The sequence below is a fragment of the Stegostoma tigrinum genome, chromosome 28, assembly GCF_030684315.1.
Source record: "Stegostoma tigrinum isolate sSteTig4 chromosome 28, sSteTig4.hap1, whole genome shotgun sequence".
NCBI lineage: Eukaryota > Metazoa > Chordata > Chondrichthyes > Orectolobiformes > Stegostomatidae > Stegostoma > Stegostoma tigrinum.
The window spans coordinates 44,471,806-44,484,655 of NC_081381.1; the positions used below are offsets into that span (position 1 = coordinate 44,471,806).

The window sequence follows — 12,850 nt, forward strand, 5'->3', positions numbered from 1 at the left end:
CAGTGTAGTTAGGAAGGACATTTTAGGATTTTGACCCAGTGACCATGAAGGAATGGTGAAACAGCTTCAACACAGAATGGCAAGTGGTTTGGAGCAGTTTCATTCCCACCCATCTGCTGCCTTGAGCTTGTAGGTGGTAAAGGTCGTGACTTTGGAATGTTCTGTTGGAGGAGCCTGTGGTGAATTGCTACAATGCATCTTGTCGACAGTATACACATCTGCTGCTGTGCACTGGTGGTGAAGGGGATAAATGTTGAAGGTGGCCAATGGGATGCTAATCATGCAGGCTGGACAGTATTATCCTGGATGGTATTAAGTTCCTTGAGTTAGCACTGCTGTCTCACAGCGCCGGCAAACCGGGTTCAATTCCAGCCTCAGGTGACTGTCTGTGTGGAGTTTGCACATTCTCCCCGTGTCTGCGTGGGTTTCCTCCGGGCGCTCCAGTTTCCTCTCACAGTCCAAATATGTGCAGGCTAGGTGGATTGGCCATGCTGAATTGCCCATAGTGTTCAGGGATGTGCAGGATAGGTAGGTTAGCCATAGGAAATATAGGGTTACAGGGATAGGATAAGAGGGTGGGCCTGGGTAGCATGCTCTTTGGAGGGTCAGTGTGGTCTCGATGGGCCATATGGCCCTTTTTCTCACTGTAGGAATTCTATAGAATGTCGTTGGAGCTGCACTCATCCAGGCAGTTAGGGCAGTGTTCCATCTCACTCCTGGCTTGTAGAAGGTGACAAGGCTTTAGTGAGTCAGAAAGTGAGCGGCTTGCTGTAGAATTCCCAGCCTCCGACCTGCCTTTATAGCCAGTGTCTCCCCCTTGTTATCTACTTGGTACTCGTGAGGTTCAGGGGAGGACCAGCCCTGATGTTATGAATCAACAGACCTTGAGGATTCCCGAAAAGTCGCTCCTAAGTTAGCTAAAGGATTAAAAATTTTGAATTTCTGCCCGTCTGATCTGTGCATGTGAAGTTTTCTGAGAAATGTGTTTGTGGTAGAGAATGTGAAATAATTGTCTGCTGTTGTAACAGATAGAGACCCTTGAGCAATCCTTAACCCAGCTGTATTTCCAGCTGGTGAAGTGGTGTGTTTGTAATGTGCTGGCGTTCCTTTAGTTTTCAAGTGGTCCCTAATTTCTGTTCCAGGTAATCATGGGGGGTGGCAGGAAATACATGTTCCCAAGGGATACTCCTGACATTGAATATCCAAATGACTCGAAAGCAAATGGAACACGACTCGATGGGAGGAACCTGGTGGAAGAATGGAAACTCATGAAAAAGGGCAAGGTCAGCTTTTAGTTCAGCTTAATAACTGACATTATAAACCTTAACTTTACAAATATGTGAAAATTCGTTTAACTGAGACTTGTGCCCTGCTTTTGTTTATGAATGATTAAAGAGCAATGCAATGCCAAGAGTTTTTATGCTTTTATAGGCAAATCCTCATTCCAGTTATGGGGCTGTCTTTACCCTCTCTGCCATTCCTACCCATTTCTCAACTGTATTCCTCTGTTTCTCAACTTCAAACTGGCTGTGATACATAGGGCCTTAGACGATGAGGTTCCTGACACCCACAATTCAAATTCTGGCCTGTGATTTGAAAGTAAGAAATACAGAATGGTTTCAGAGCTTGGCATTTAAATGAGTCATCTAATGAGGATTTTAGATTTGATTGGAAGATTGTGTTCTAATCTGTAACAAGGCCCCCCTCTACAGCCATTGCTGCCTAAATATTTTCAAATCAGTCTGCTCAGAAACGTTACTGCACACTCTGAAGATGCTGGGATACGAGCCAGGGCTTCTGATCTAGATGTAGGGACACTACCGCTGTTACCACACTCACAGACAGACACACACACATACACAGGCAGATCCCCCCCCACACACACACACACACACGCATATGCACGCACGCACGCTCACACACACGCATATGCACGCGCGCACGCACAAACACACACACACACACACACACGCACACACAGACACACACACAGACACACACACACACACACACACACACACAGACACACACATACACAGACACACACACACACACACACACAGACACACACATACACAGACACACACATACACAGACACACACATACACAGACACACACACACACACACACAGACATAGGCACAGAATCACACGCACACAGACACAGTCAGACACACCTGTAACCTTCTCAAATTTTGGATTTTTCTTTCATTCACATTGCCTTCATTCTACCATTGCTGACTTTGTTATAGACTGTCCAGGCCCCAATATCTATGGTTGCCTCTTTCCATATCTCTCTCCTTTTGCTTCAATGCCCTCCTTAAGACCTATATTTCTGACCAAGCTTTGGCCATGTTATTCCTGTGGTGCAGAGAAAATTTCAGACTTCAGAACTACCCCATTAACCAGCCTTCCACCTTCTGTACAGTTGCTGAGTCAAACCTCCAGGCCTGGATTCAATCCTGTACCACTGTGTTCCCCTCTCTAACTACCCACAACAATTTCACTGATCCTCATTTGATCTTTCACCATCCTATTGAAAACTCTTGTGCTCATTTTTAACTTGTTTCACTGCCCTCTCCTTCCCCCATTTCCTGTAACTTGCCCCCAGAGCTTCCATTACTTGGATTCCATACAGTGTGGAAACAGATCCTTCGGTCCAACTCGTCCATGCCTACCAGATATCCTAAATTAATCTAGTCCCAGTTGCCAGCATATGGTCAACTTCCCTCTAAACACTTCCTATTCATGTACCCATCCAGATGCCTTTTAAATGTTGCAGTTGTCAAAACAATGCAACAGCTTATCAAACATTAATTACTGCTCCAAGAATTCGAGGAAATCAGATCCAAAATGAAAATACCTCAAAAAGATGCAGTTCTTAAAGCAACAAGATTTCCTCGTCCTCCATCTTGGATTACCCAGAATCCTTCACTTGCCTTATTATTAGCCGCTGTGACCTCAACAGCTTCCACACCCCGTATGGCATTCCTTCCTTAACGCTCCAGCCCCGGCCCTCCACTTCCCCGTCCTCATTTTGGACTCTCCCCCCCACCACCCCTTTTAATGCGCCCCTCTCTGGATTACCTTTCATTGGGCAAAGTGTCTGTCTTCCCTTCAGGGTTGGTAAAGGAGTTTTGGATGATTCTAATCATGGTCAGGACAGGTATGGATTTGTCCAGGTGTCTCTTCAACACTGTAATCCCTGTCTCTGGAAGTAGTTGGCACTTATTAAGGAGCAGACATGGTGGGCTGAATTGTTGTGACTTGAGGAAAAGGGCAGGGAGACATATTACTTTGATAAGCTGTTACCAAGAAGAACATTCTTTTCTGCATCAATAATACACTAACAGATATTCCCATTTTCTTAGAACGCTCATTATGTCTGGAACAGGGAGCAACTCAGAAGCCTTGACCTGACAAAAATAGAACACTTAATGGGTAAGGAGATGGAATATATTTTACCCACTGGACCCTGTTTGGAATGTGGTCTTGGGTTAAGAAACACACAGCGCGTTCCGTTTTAACCATTCCTTGCCAATTTCCTTTGCCTTAGGATGTGAGTTGAGAAAAGGTTTCAAAGAAGGATTGGGCTTGGGGACTGATCATAAGGGCTGTTGGAGTATTTTTGGTGATTAAAAAACCCCAGCTGGGCATCTCTGAGGTCCACATGTTTGCAGTTGTGTACTTGTGACTCCAGACACACATCTAGGTGGTTGATTTTTAACAGACTGAAGTTGCCTGAGACAGCCACTTAGTTCAAGGGACAATTAGGGATGGGCAATAGATACTAGCCTTACCTGTGACACACACATCCTATGAAAATAAAGACTAAAGATAAAGATAGCAATGTTATGATGACCTCTGCGCATCCCAGGATGGTGAACCAATGAGTGTGGACTCCTCGAGCACAATTTTGATTCACCATTTATCACTGAATCAATAATTTTATTAATTAATCCAAGGTTGGCTGTCATAGGCATCACCTGAAAGGTTGGCAATTCCTGCTTATCTTTGGTGGTGAGGGTGGGTAGTTTGTGCCAGTTGTGAGGTGATACATTGGATTAGCTTGGTGGGGCATTCGGAGGGTGATCAAGAGTATTAATTAGCTGGAAACAGGATTTCTGCCCCTCACTCGATGGGTTGTCTTTGCCTCGGGGAAGATGCTGACATGGCACCTCTGTAGACCTAGTGCTTGCAGTGGTCAGGGCTGGTACTGACCACGAGTTGTGCCCAGGACTAGGTAAAACTGGGTAGTTTTGTTGTCAGCAGGAGAGGGCAGGGGAGTACAGAAGGTGTTAATGTTGGAAAGGGCACCCATGGGGGCGGTGTCCCTCACTATTTTATTCATTCATCGGCTGTGAGAGTCAGGGTGCAGGGCCAACATTTGATTATCCATTCCTAATTGCCCTTTGGTCTGAGTAGCTCACCTGGGCTCTTTCAGAGGGCATTTAAAAGTTAGCCAATTTGCCGTAGGTCCAAAATCATACACAGACACAGGTAAGGATAACAGTTTCCCTTCTCTAAAGGGCATTAATGAGCCAAGTGGGTGACAAGGTCAACATGATGCTAGCTCCCAATTTGTTTTAAGAGAGTTGAATTCAAATTTCATCATTTGCCTTACTGGGATTTGAACTCATGAACTATGGTGTAGTGATGTTATCACTGGGCCACTGCCTCACTGCAGCTAAACTGTTCCGATATGGCCTTGCCCAAAATTACTTTCTGAGCATTTCTCACTCCCTGAATGCTTCCCACCAGCCTTAGACTTCAGGCCAGACGGGAATAATTTGCCACTACAAGGCCTCGATTAGGGTGAGGAGGGGCAGAAAGCCCACAGGCCCCCCCCCCCCAAAAAAAGATTGTAGACAGGTTGGAGGTTTGAAATGGGCAGGGAGGGTAGTGGGAAGGTGGCCTGGGAAGTGTTTGCAGCCTGCTGTGTGATTTCTGTGCCATGCTACATTCAGCCATGTTTAATTTCTTGATGTCGCACTTATCCAGTTGTGTTGCAGAATGAAGGAGATTGCTGTGATGTGCTCACTCTGTGATGTGCTCACTCTGTGCCTGTCTTTATGTTTGCCAGCCTTGTTTGAACACGGTGACCTCCAGTACGAGCTGGAAAGAAATAAAACCACAGATCCCTCCCTGGAAGAAATGGTGACAACAGCAATCAGGATTCTCAGCAAGAATCCGAAAGGCTTCTTCCTACTTGTGGAAGGTAAACGCACAGTGCAGCGTGCAATTGTGTTCATGATTGAATTAGGAACAGAATGATGTTGAACTGATCAGAAAAAAGAAACTCTGAGTCTCATTTCTCTCTCTATGTGCTGACACAGCCCACATAAGGAAATGGTCCTTCTGTTTCCAGCTCTGTGCGGTATGTTCAATCATTGCCATCAGAATGACCGCAACCATAGACCCCAATTAAATATTTACCAATATATGACAGCCACAGCCTTTTTAGTCGTGTATTATAGCCTTCAGTTATTTGTCAATAAGTTACAGAGGGTACAAATTAATGTGAGTGGTTATATTCAGTGAGATCTTGGCTCCAGTTACAAAGGGCGCAGTTGGTAAATCCAGAAAGGATGATATTCTAAGCACCTATTGTGTTCTGCTGGTGAAAACTGCCAATTCGGAGAAACCCATTTGGGATCACTATGGACTGAGCCTCACGATACAGGAATCCCTGTGGTGCTGTCTTTTCACTGAGAAGGTCAATCAAGGCCCCATCTACCCTTTTAGGTGGGTATAAAGGGTGACACGGAATAATTTCAAAGAACAACTTGGGGATTCTTCCAGTGTCTTCAACCTACATCTCTGCTCAGACATTATAATAGTGACTGCTCCAATAAAGTTAAGTCCCTTCAGAGCTTGCATTGTTCCTGATCATAGGGGAAGGTGCTGTCTAATGAAATTCTTCACCTACTACCTCATTGTGAACTGCTAATGTGTTTGGAGAGCTGCTGTGGGCAGAATCTAGAACCTTTGTCCATGCAATTAATCAGGAGAATAGTGGTAAATAGGGACAGGATTCCTGCCTCTGCCCTCATTAAGCCTGTGGCAAGAGCTCCTATAGACACTGCTGCTGAGTGGGGCATCTAATGCCTACCTTGGTTGCACGTTTCCAGGAACTCCTGGTGGGCAGGCACATTGAGGGACCTGGCATTGGGGATGAAGTCCCATTGAGAGTCAACCCTTGCCCCAGCCGTTGACCATCGCCATCTGTGTGACTCACCAACCCCAGCTCTGTGAACGCCTCACCTGTACCTCAGTCCATCATGGGCCTCAGTACCAGCAGCAGCCACCATGCTCCTAGCAGCATTGCCAGGCAATGAAGAGTTGGCAGCTCTCATTGGGGATGGCCACCACCCTGAGATCTTTCCAACCGCTGACTGTTTAAATACCTAATATGGCCCTTAATTCCATTGGCTTTTCCAAAATGCCGCAATGTGTGTTTTTCAAAGTTTCATTCACAGGATAAGGGTGTCACTGGCTTGGCAGCGTTTATTGCCCACACAGAGGCCAGTTAAGAGTCAACCACATTGCTGTGGGTCTGGAGTCACATGTAGTCCAGACCAGGTAAGGATGGCTGATTTCCTTCCCTAAATGACATGAAAGAACCAGATGGGCTTTTCCTGACAATGGACAATGGTTTCATGGTCATTAGACTCTTAATTCCAGATTTTTATTGAATTCAAATTCCACCATCTGCTGTGGTAAGGTTCGAAGCCAAGACCCAAAACATTACCTGGATCTCTGGGTAAGATTACAACATTTAAAAGGCATCTGGATGGGTGTATGAGTAGGATGCATTTGGAGGGACGTGGGCCAAATGTTGGCAATTGGGACTAGATTTATTTAGGATATCTGGTTGTGTTGGATTGAAGGGTCTGTTTCCATACTGTACAGCTCTATGATTCTATCACTCTATTCCAGTGGTAACACCACTATCCCATGCCCTCCCCTTGAGGGAGAAGCATCTGGCTCTCTTGCTGGTGGGGTGGGACTCCTGTTGCCTCCGTTAAACATCTCTCAATGAGTGGAATGAGCGATACACTAGTTATAAACCGAGCAATAATCTGCTCCTTCAGATTGTTGCTTGATGTATAACAAAGACTTAAGAGTAAAAGGTTCCAGCCCTTGCTATCTGACTAGAATCACACAGTTAATTCATGTGTGTCTTCAGTACTACTTATCTTTCATGCGTGTGTACAACAGAGGGACCTCTAGGGAATGCACATTGCTCATGTTGTTTACCTCAGTGAAATAATTACAAATGTTGACTAATCCATTACATTTTCAGACAGCTGTAAAGTTTACTCTACATAGTTTAGATTTCAATTTATTTGATGACATTTAAACTTCCTTTGAAACTGCCTGACCAGTTTGCTAAATTTGGCACTGACGTTGTGTTAAATTAGATGAAGATGTTGAATGATATTTGTAGATTTCTCAGGGGGCAAAATTATTTCAGACAAGTCTTCCAATTTTGTACATCAGAAGCTGAGTCCCAACTGTAGGAGTGATAACAGGAACTGCAGATGCTGGAGAATCCAAGATAATAAAATGTGAGGCTGGATGAACACAGCAGGCCCAGCAGCATCTCAGGAGCACAAAAGCTGACGTTTCGGGCCCAGACCCTTCATCAGAGAGGGGGATGGGGTGAGGGTTCTGGAATAAATAGGGAGAGAGGGGGAGGCGGACCGAAGATGGAGAGAAAAGAAGATAGGTGGAGAGGAGAGTATAGGTGGGGAGGTAGGGAGGGGATAGGTCAGTCCAGGGAAGACGGACAGGTCAAGGAGGTGGGATGAGGTTAGTAGGTAGGAGATGGAGGTGCGGCTTGGGGTGGGAGGAAGGGATGGGTGAGAGGAAGAACAGGTTAGGGAGGCAGAGACAGGCTGCGCTGGTTTTGGGATGCAGTGGGTGGAGGGGAAGAGCTGGGCTGGTTGTGTGGTGCAATGGGGGGAGGGGACGAACTGGGCTGGTTTTGGGATGCGGTGAAGTGGACTTCACCAGCTTCAAAATCTCCGCGGTGGGGGAAGGGGAGATTTTGAAGCTGGTGAAGTCCACTTCACCGCATCCCAAAACCAGCCCAGTTCGTCCCCTCCCCCCATTGCACCACACAACCAGCCCAGCTCTTCCCCTCCACCCACTGCATCCCAAAACCAGCGCAGCCTGTCTCTGCCTCCCTAACCTGTTCTTCCTCTCACCCATCCCTACCTCCCACCCCAAGCCGCACCTCCATCTCCTACCTACTAACCTCATCCCACCTCCTAGACCTGTCCGTCTTCCCTGGACTGACCTATCCCCTCCCTACCTCCCCACCTATACTCTCCTCTCCACCTATCTTCTTTTCTCTCCATCTTCGGTCCGCCTCCCCCTCTCTCCCTATTTATTCCAGAACCCTCATCCCATCCCCCTCTCTGATGAAGGGTCTGGGCCCGAAACGTCAGCTTTTGTGCTCCTGAGATGCTGCTGGGCCTGCTGTGTTCATCCAGCCTCACATTTTATTATCCCAACTATAGGAGCTATGTTTACAGTTAAGTTTAGGCTTTGGCTTAGGATTAATGTTAGTATTAGTGTTAGAGTTTGGGTTAATATTAGTTTTAGGGTTTGGGTTAATATTTGTGTTAGGGTTTTGGAATTTGGCCTTGTGTTGGAATTTGTGTTTGACTTAGTGTTAAAGTTTGGCCGAGGGTTAGAGTTTGGGTTAGGTTTTTGGTTAGGGTCATGGATTCAGATTAGGTTCAGGGTTTATGTTAGGTTTTGAGTTGGGTTAGGATTGGGTTTGTGTTTTTGGATTAGTGTTAGGGTTTAGGTAAGGTTTTGAATTAAGGTTTGCTTTAGGGTTAGGGCTTATATTAGGGTTAGGATTGATAAAAGGACAAACGTCTATGTTAGGCTTAGGGTTAGGGTCAGGGTTGGATTTGTGCATTGGGTAGGGCTAGGGTTTTGACTTTGGCTAAGGCTAGTATTAGGGGCTGGAGGCAAGGGCCTGGGTCAGGGTTAGGGTTTGGATTAGGGTTAGGGTTAGGTTTAGGGTTTGAGTTAAGGTTAGGTTTTGGGTTAGGGTTTGGGTTTATGATACTTTTGAGGTTTAGTGTTAGAGTTTGTGTTTCTATTCAGGTTAAGGTCAGGGTTGGGTTTGTGCTAGGATTAGGTTTTGGGTTTGTGCTGGGATTAGGTTTTGGGTTAGTGCTGGGATTAAGTTTTCGATTTGTGTTAAAATTAGGGCTTGTCTTAGGAGTTTGGTCTCCAACCTCTTCCAGTTTCAGCACCATTCCCCAAACATGTGTAACCATCTATTTCCTTCTATTTCAAGGTCTTTAAACATACCTGGACCGCAATCCATCCGCTGCCACACAGCTCTTTTACACCCTCTGTCACAGCCTCAAAGAGTTTACAGCAGAGAAAGAGACCCATCAGCCCATCATGCTCATACTGGCCATCAAGCAGCTATCCATTCTAATCCCATTCTCTATACCCTTCAGTAATTTCTCAGCTTCCTCATCCCTCAGTCAGCTGACCTGCTTAGTTTGGTGCCATCTGCACATGTGACAAATTTGGCACCAAGTTTCTGAATCATGGTCAATCATATAAAGAAAACAGTTCCAGTGGGGGTCCTATCAATCAACCTTGGACTCCAGATGGTCTCCCAATTCTGTTTTCTTTATTCTTTTACATGTGTGTTGCTTACAAAGTCAGGAATTTTTTTTTGCCCATCCCTATTCCCCTGGAAGCGTGATGCCACCTCAGTGGACAGCTAAGAATTGACCATCTGACTGTGGGCCTGAAGTCACATTCAGGCCAGACCAGGTAAGGGCAGTAGATTTCCGTCCCTAAAGGGTATGAGTGAAGCTGATGGGATTTTACAATAATTCCAGTGGCCATGAATACTGAGGCTAGCTTTCAGTTCCAGAGTGCATTCACTGAATTTAAATTTCAAAGTATTCATCTGGATGATTACCATGACATTACCACTACCCCACCATCTCTCTCCTAGAGAGTAAATCAATGCTTATTGTTTCCTGCTCCAAACCTAGTTTCATGTACCACCTCACAGTTTACTGTGAAATCGCCAAATGTGGTGTTTTGTTCAGAATCTGAGCAATTGCAACTGCCATTTGAGCTCTGCCAGACTTCTGTGATCTACTTGGTTGCAGCTTTCACAATAGGATTCTCTGTTCACAGAGAAAGTCACACCTCCCTAGCTTCCTAAAAGCCTGTGATAACATCACTGTTGGTCTAAACTACCATTTCTCCCAACTTACCTCGAGTAAAGCCATAGAAGGTACTTTACACGTGAACTGTATGGACCTCCACTTTTAGCCACCTCACTTCCTGGGGCCTTTTAACAGCCAATAAAGAACGGCTCGCTGCACCCCTCCCTAATGGAAGTGAGGATGGTGAACTAGCGATAACAAGGTGTGGAGCTGGATGAACACAGCAGGCCAAGCAGTATCTTAGGAGCATGAAAGCTGTCGTTTTGAGCCTTCCAGGCCTGATGCTGCTTGGCCTGCTGTGTTCATCCAGCTCTACACCTTGTTATACCAAATGGTTTCTTTTCACCTATTAACCACCAGCAGTAACTCATCCAAGTTTGTAACTGATTCATTTAAGAGCAATGTAGACCATCAGAGGTGAGCGAGAGAAGGAGTGGGTTAAATGTAAATGGATTTGGAAAGGGAAATAAAGCACTCTATCCCCCATGGTGCCCACCTGTCTAAAGGCATCATGGATGCCACATGCTCCCTCACCAAGGACCCCCAATATAAACATACTTGTTTCTTTTATGGTCAGTGGATGTGGCTGATTCACTGAGGCCTGGTTTGCTGTTACAACCACAGTCTGTAAAAATGTGAACTTGCCCCATTTATGAGGCAAGCCCAACAGTTTTAATCACCATCTCCTCGCTCCCCCCCCCCCCCACCTCCGCTAAACCCAACCCACTCCAGTCCCCCGCTACATAAGCCTCCAACCACCTCACCTGCCAACAGCCTGGTCCCTCCCTCTCTATTCATTCTCCACCCCAGTTTTCACCGTGGGGACACGAGGGGCTTTCAATGGGGTCACGTTGGGGAAAGGCTTTGGGAATCACAGAAGTGTTCCAGTGCCGAACGAGGCCACTTGGCCCGTCGTGTTAACACTGGTTCTCCGAGCACTTTGACCTAGTGTCAATCTTCCTGCCTTTACTCTGTAACTCTGCCTATTGTTTCTATTCAAGCAATAATTTAAACAATGCTCCTTCTGATTATGTCAACTGAACCCGCCTCGCTCACTTTTCTAGCCAGTGCATTCCAGACCTTAACTATTAGCTGGGGGAAAATAAGTTCTTCTCTGACTGACCGATTGCTTCTTTTGCAAACCATTGTAAGATTATGCCCTCTAGTTCTCCCTCCTTTCACGAGCGGGAGCAATTTCTCCCTGTCGTTTCTGTCCAGACCCCTCATGAGGAGGCTAGACCGCATTTCGAGCCACTCCACTCCCCCCTTGCTGAGATTTTAGGGGGAGGCAATGGCCTGGTGATATTATCACTGGATTGTTAACCCAGAGAACCAGGTGAAAGTTCCAGCGACCTGGTTTTGAATCCCAGCACAGCAGATGTTGGAATTTGAATTCAGTAAAAATCTGGAATTAAGAGTCTAATGATGACCACGAAACGATTGTAGGGAAAAGCCCATCTGGCTCACTAATGCCCTTTAGGGAGGGAAGTCAGCCCTCTTGACCTGGCTTGGCCTACATGTAACTCCAGACCCAAAGCAACATAGTTGACTTCACTGGGATGATGCCTTCATCCTGTGAATAAATTTTTTAAAATGTTGAAATGTTTAAGTGATTCTCCTATGTAAAAGAAAATGACTGAATCTTTCCTTCTGAAGGTGGCAGAATAGACCACGGACATCATGAAGGGAAAGCCAAGATGGCTCTATACGAAGCTGTGGAGATGGATAAAGCCATTGGGAGAGCAGGTTCCTTAACTAGGGACACAGATACATTAACAGTTATCACAGCAGACCACTCTCACGTTTTCACCTTTGGTGGCTACACCTTTCGGGGAAGCAACATATTTGGTGAGTTCAGCAACAGAAATTTGCATTTATGTAGCACTTTTTACATGAGAAAAGCTTGCAGAAGCCTTGTCAATCCAATTTAATATTGAGTAACAGGCAGTGATATTAGGACAGACGACTGATGGCTTGGTCAAAGACTTGGGTTTTGAAGTAGCGGGCTAGGTGTGGCAGAGACGTGGAGAGGTGGGAAGTCAAAGAAACAGATGGAATTGACCTGTGAAGACATGGCCAGCAATGGCAGAGAGTAAAAACTGGGGATGTGCAGGAGGTCAGAATTGGAGAATCACAGGGCCCTCAGAGCATTGGAGATGTGGAGGAGATTACAGAGATGGGAGCGGGTGGGGACAAGGAGGGATTTGAAAGCCAGGATGGAAAATTTTATAATTGAGGCATTCATTAAACAAGGACTCTTAAGTATTTGCTGTCTTAATTGGTAAAGAAACACCAGGATTATTGACTATAATAATAAAAATGGGAAGAGCTAGAGCAGGTCTGGCAGCCTTTGAGAGAGTTCTAGTCTCCAGTTTTGAAGAAAAGTTATTGTATTTCACCCTTTCCCTTTTTCATACGGAATTCAATCTATGTTCAGAATTAAATGTCATTTAATTCTGAACTTAGATTGAACAGGATGTAATTCATTCCCATGAACCCATTCTATCATGTACTAAGTGATCTGCATCCCAATGCAGTTTATTGGAATTTGGTCCAGATCCCCTGACAATCTTATATCATGAAATGTAGAAGCAGAAATAGGCCATTCAGCCCATTAAGTCTGC

At 45.6% G+C, this 12,850-nt stretch overlaps 1 protein-coding gene across 8 annotated transcripts in view; it reads left to right on the plus strand.

The window, feature by feature from the left end:
• The window catches only part of alpl (alkaline phosphatase, biomineralization associated), a 99,457-nt gene that overhangs the window by 70,519 nt on the left and 16,088 nt on the right, over positions 1-12,850 (plus strand). For all 8 annotated transcript variants that reach the window (XM_048561754.1, XM_048561756.1, XM_059655650.1 and 5 more), the window contains 4 exons: positions 1,143-1,283; positions 3,372-3,441; positions 5,084-5,218; positions 11,883-12,074. In XM_048561754.1, the coding sequence (XP_048417711.1) occupies positions 1,143-1,283; positions 3,372-3,441; positions 5,084-5,218; positions 11,883-12,074 (538 nt within the window). The remainder of the gene's footprint in view (positions 1-1,142; positions 1,284-3,371; positions 3,442-5,083; positions 5,219-11,882; positions 12,075-12,850) is intronic.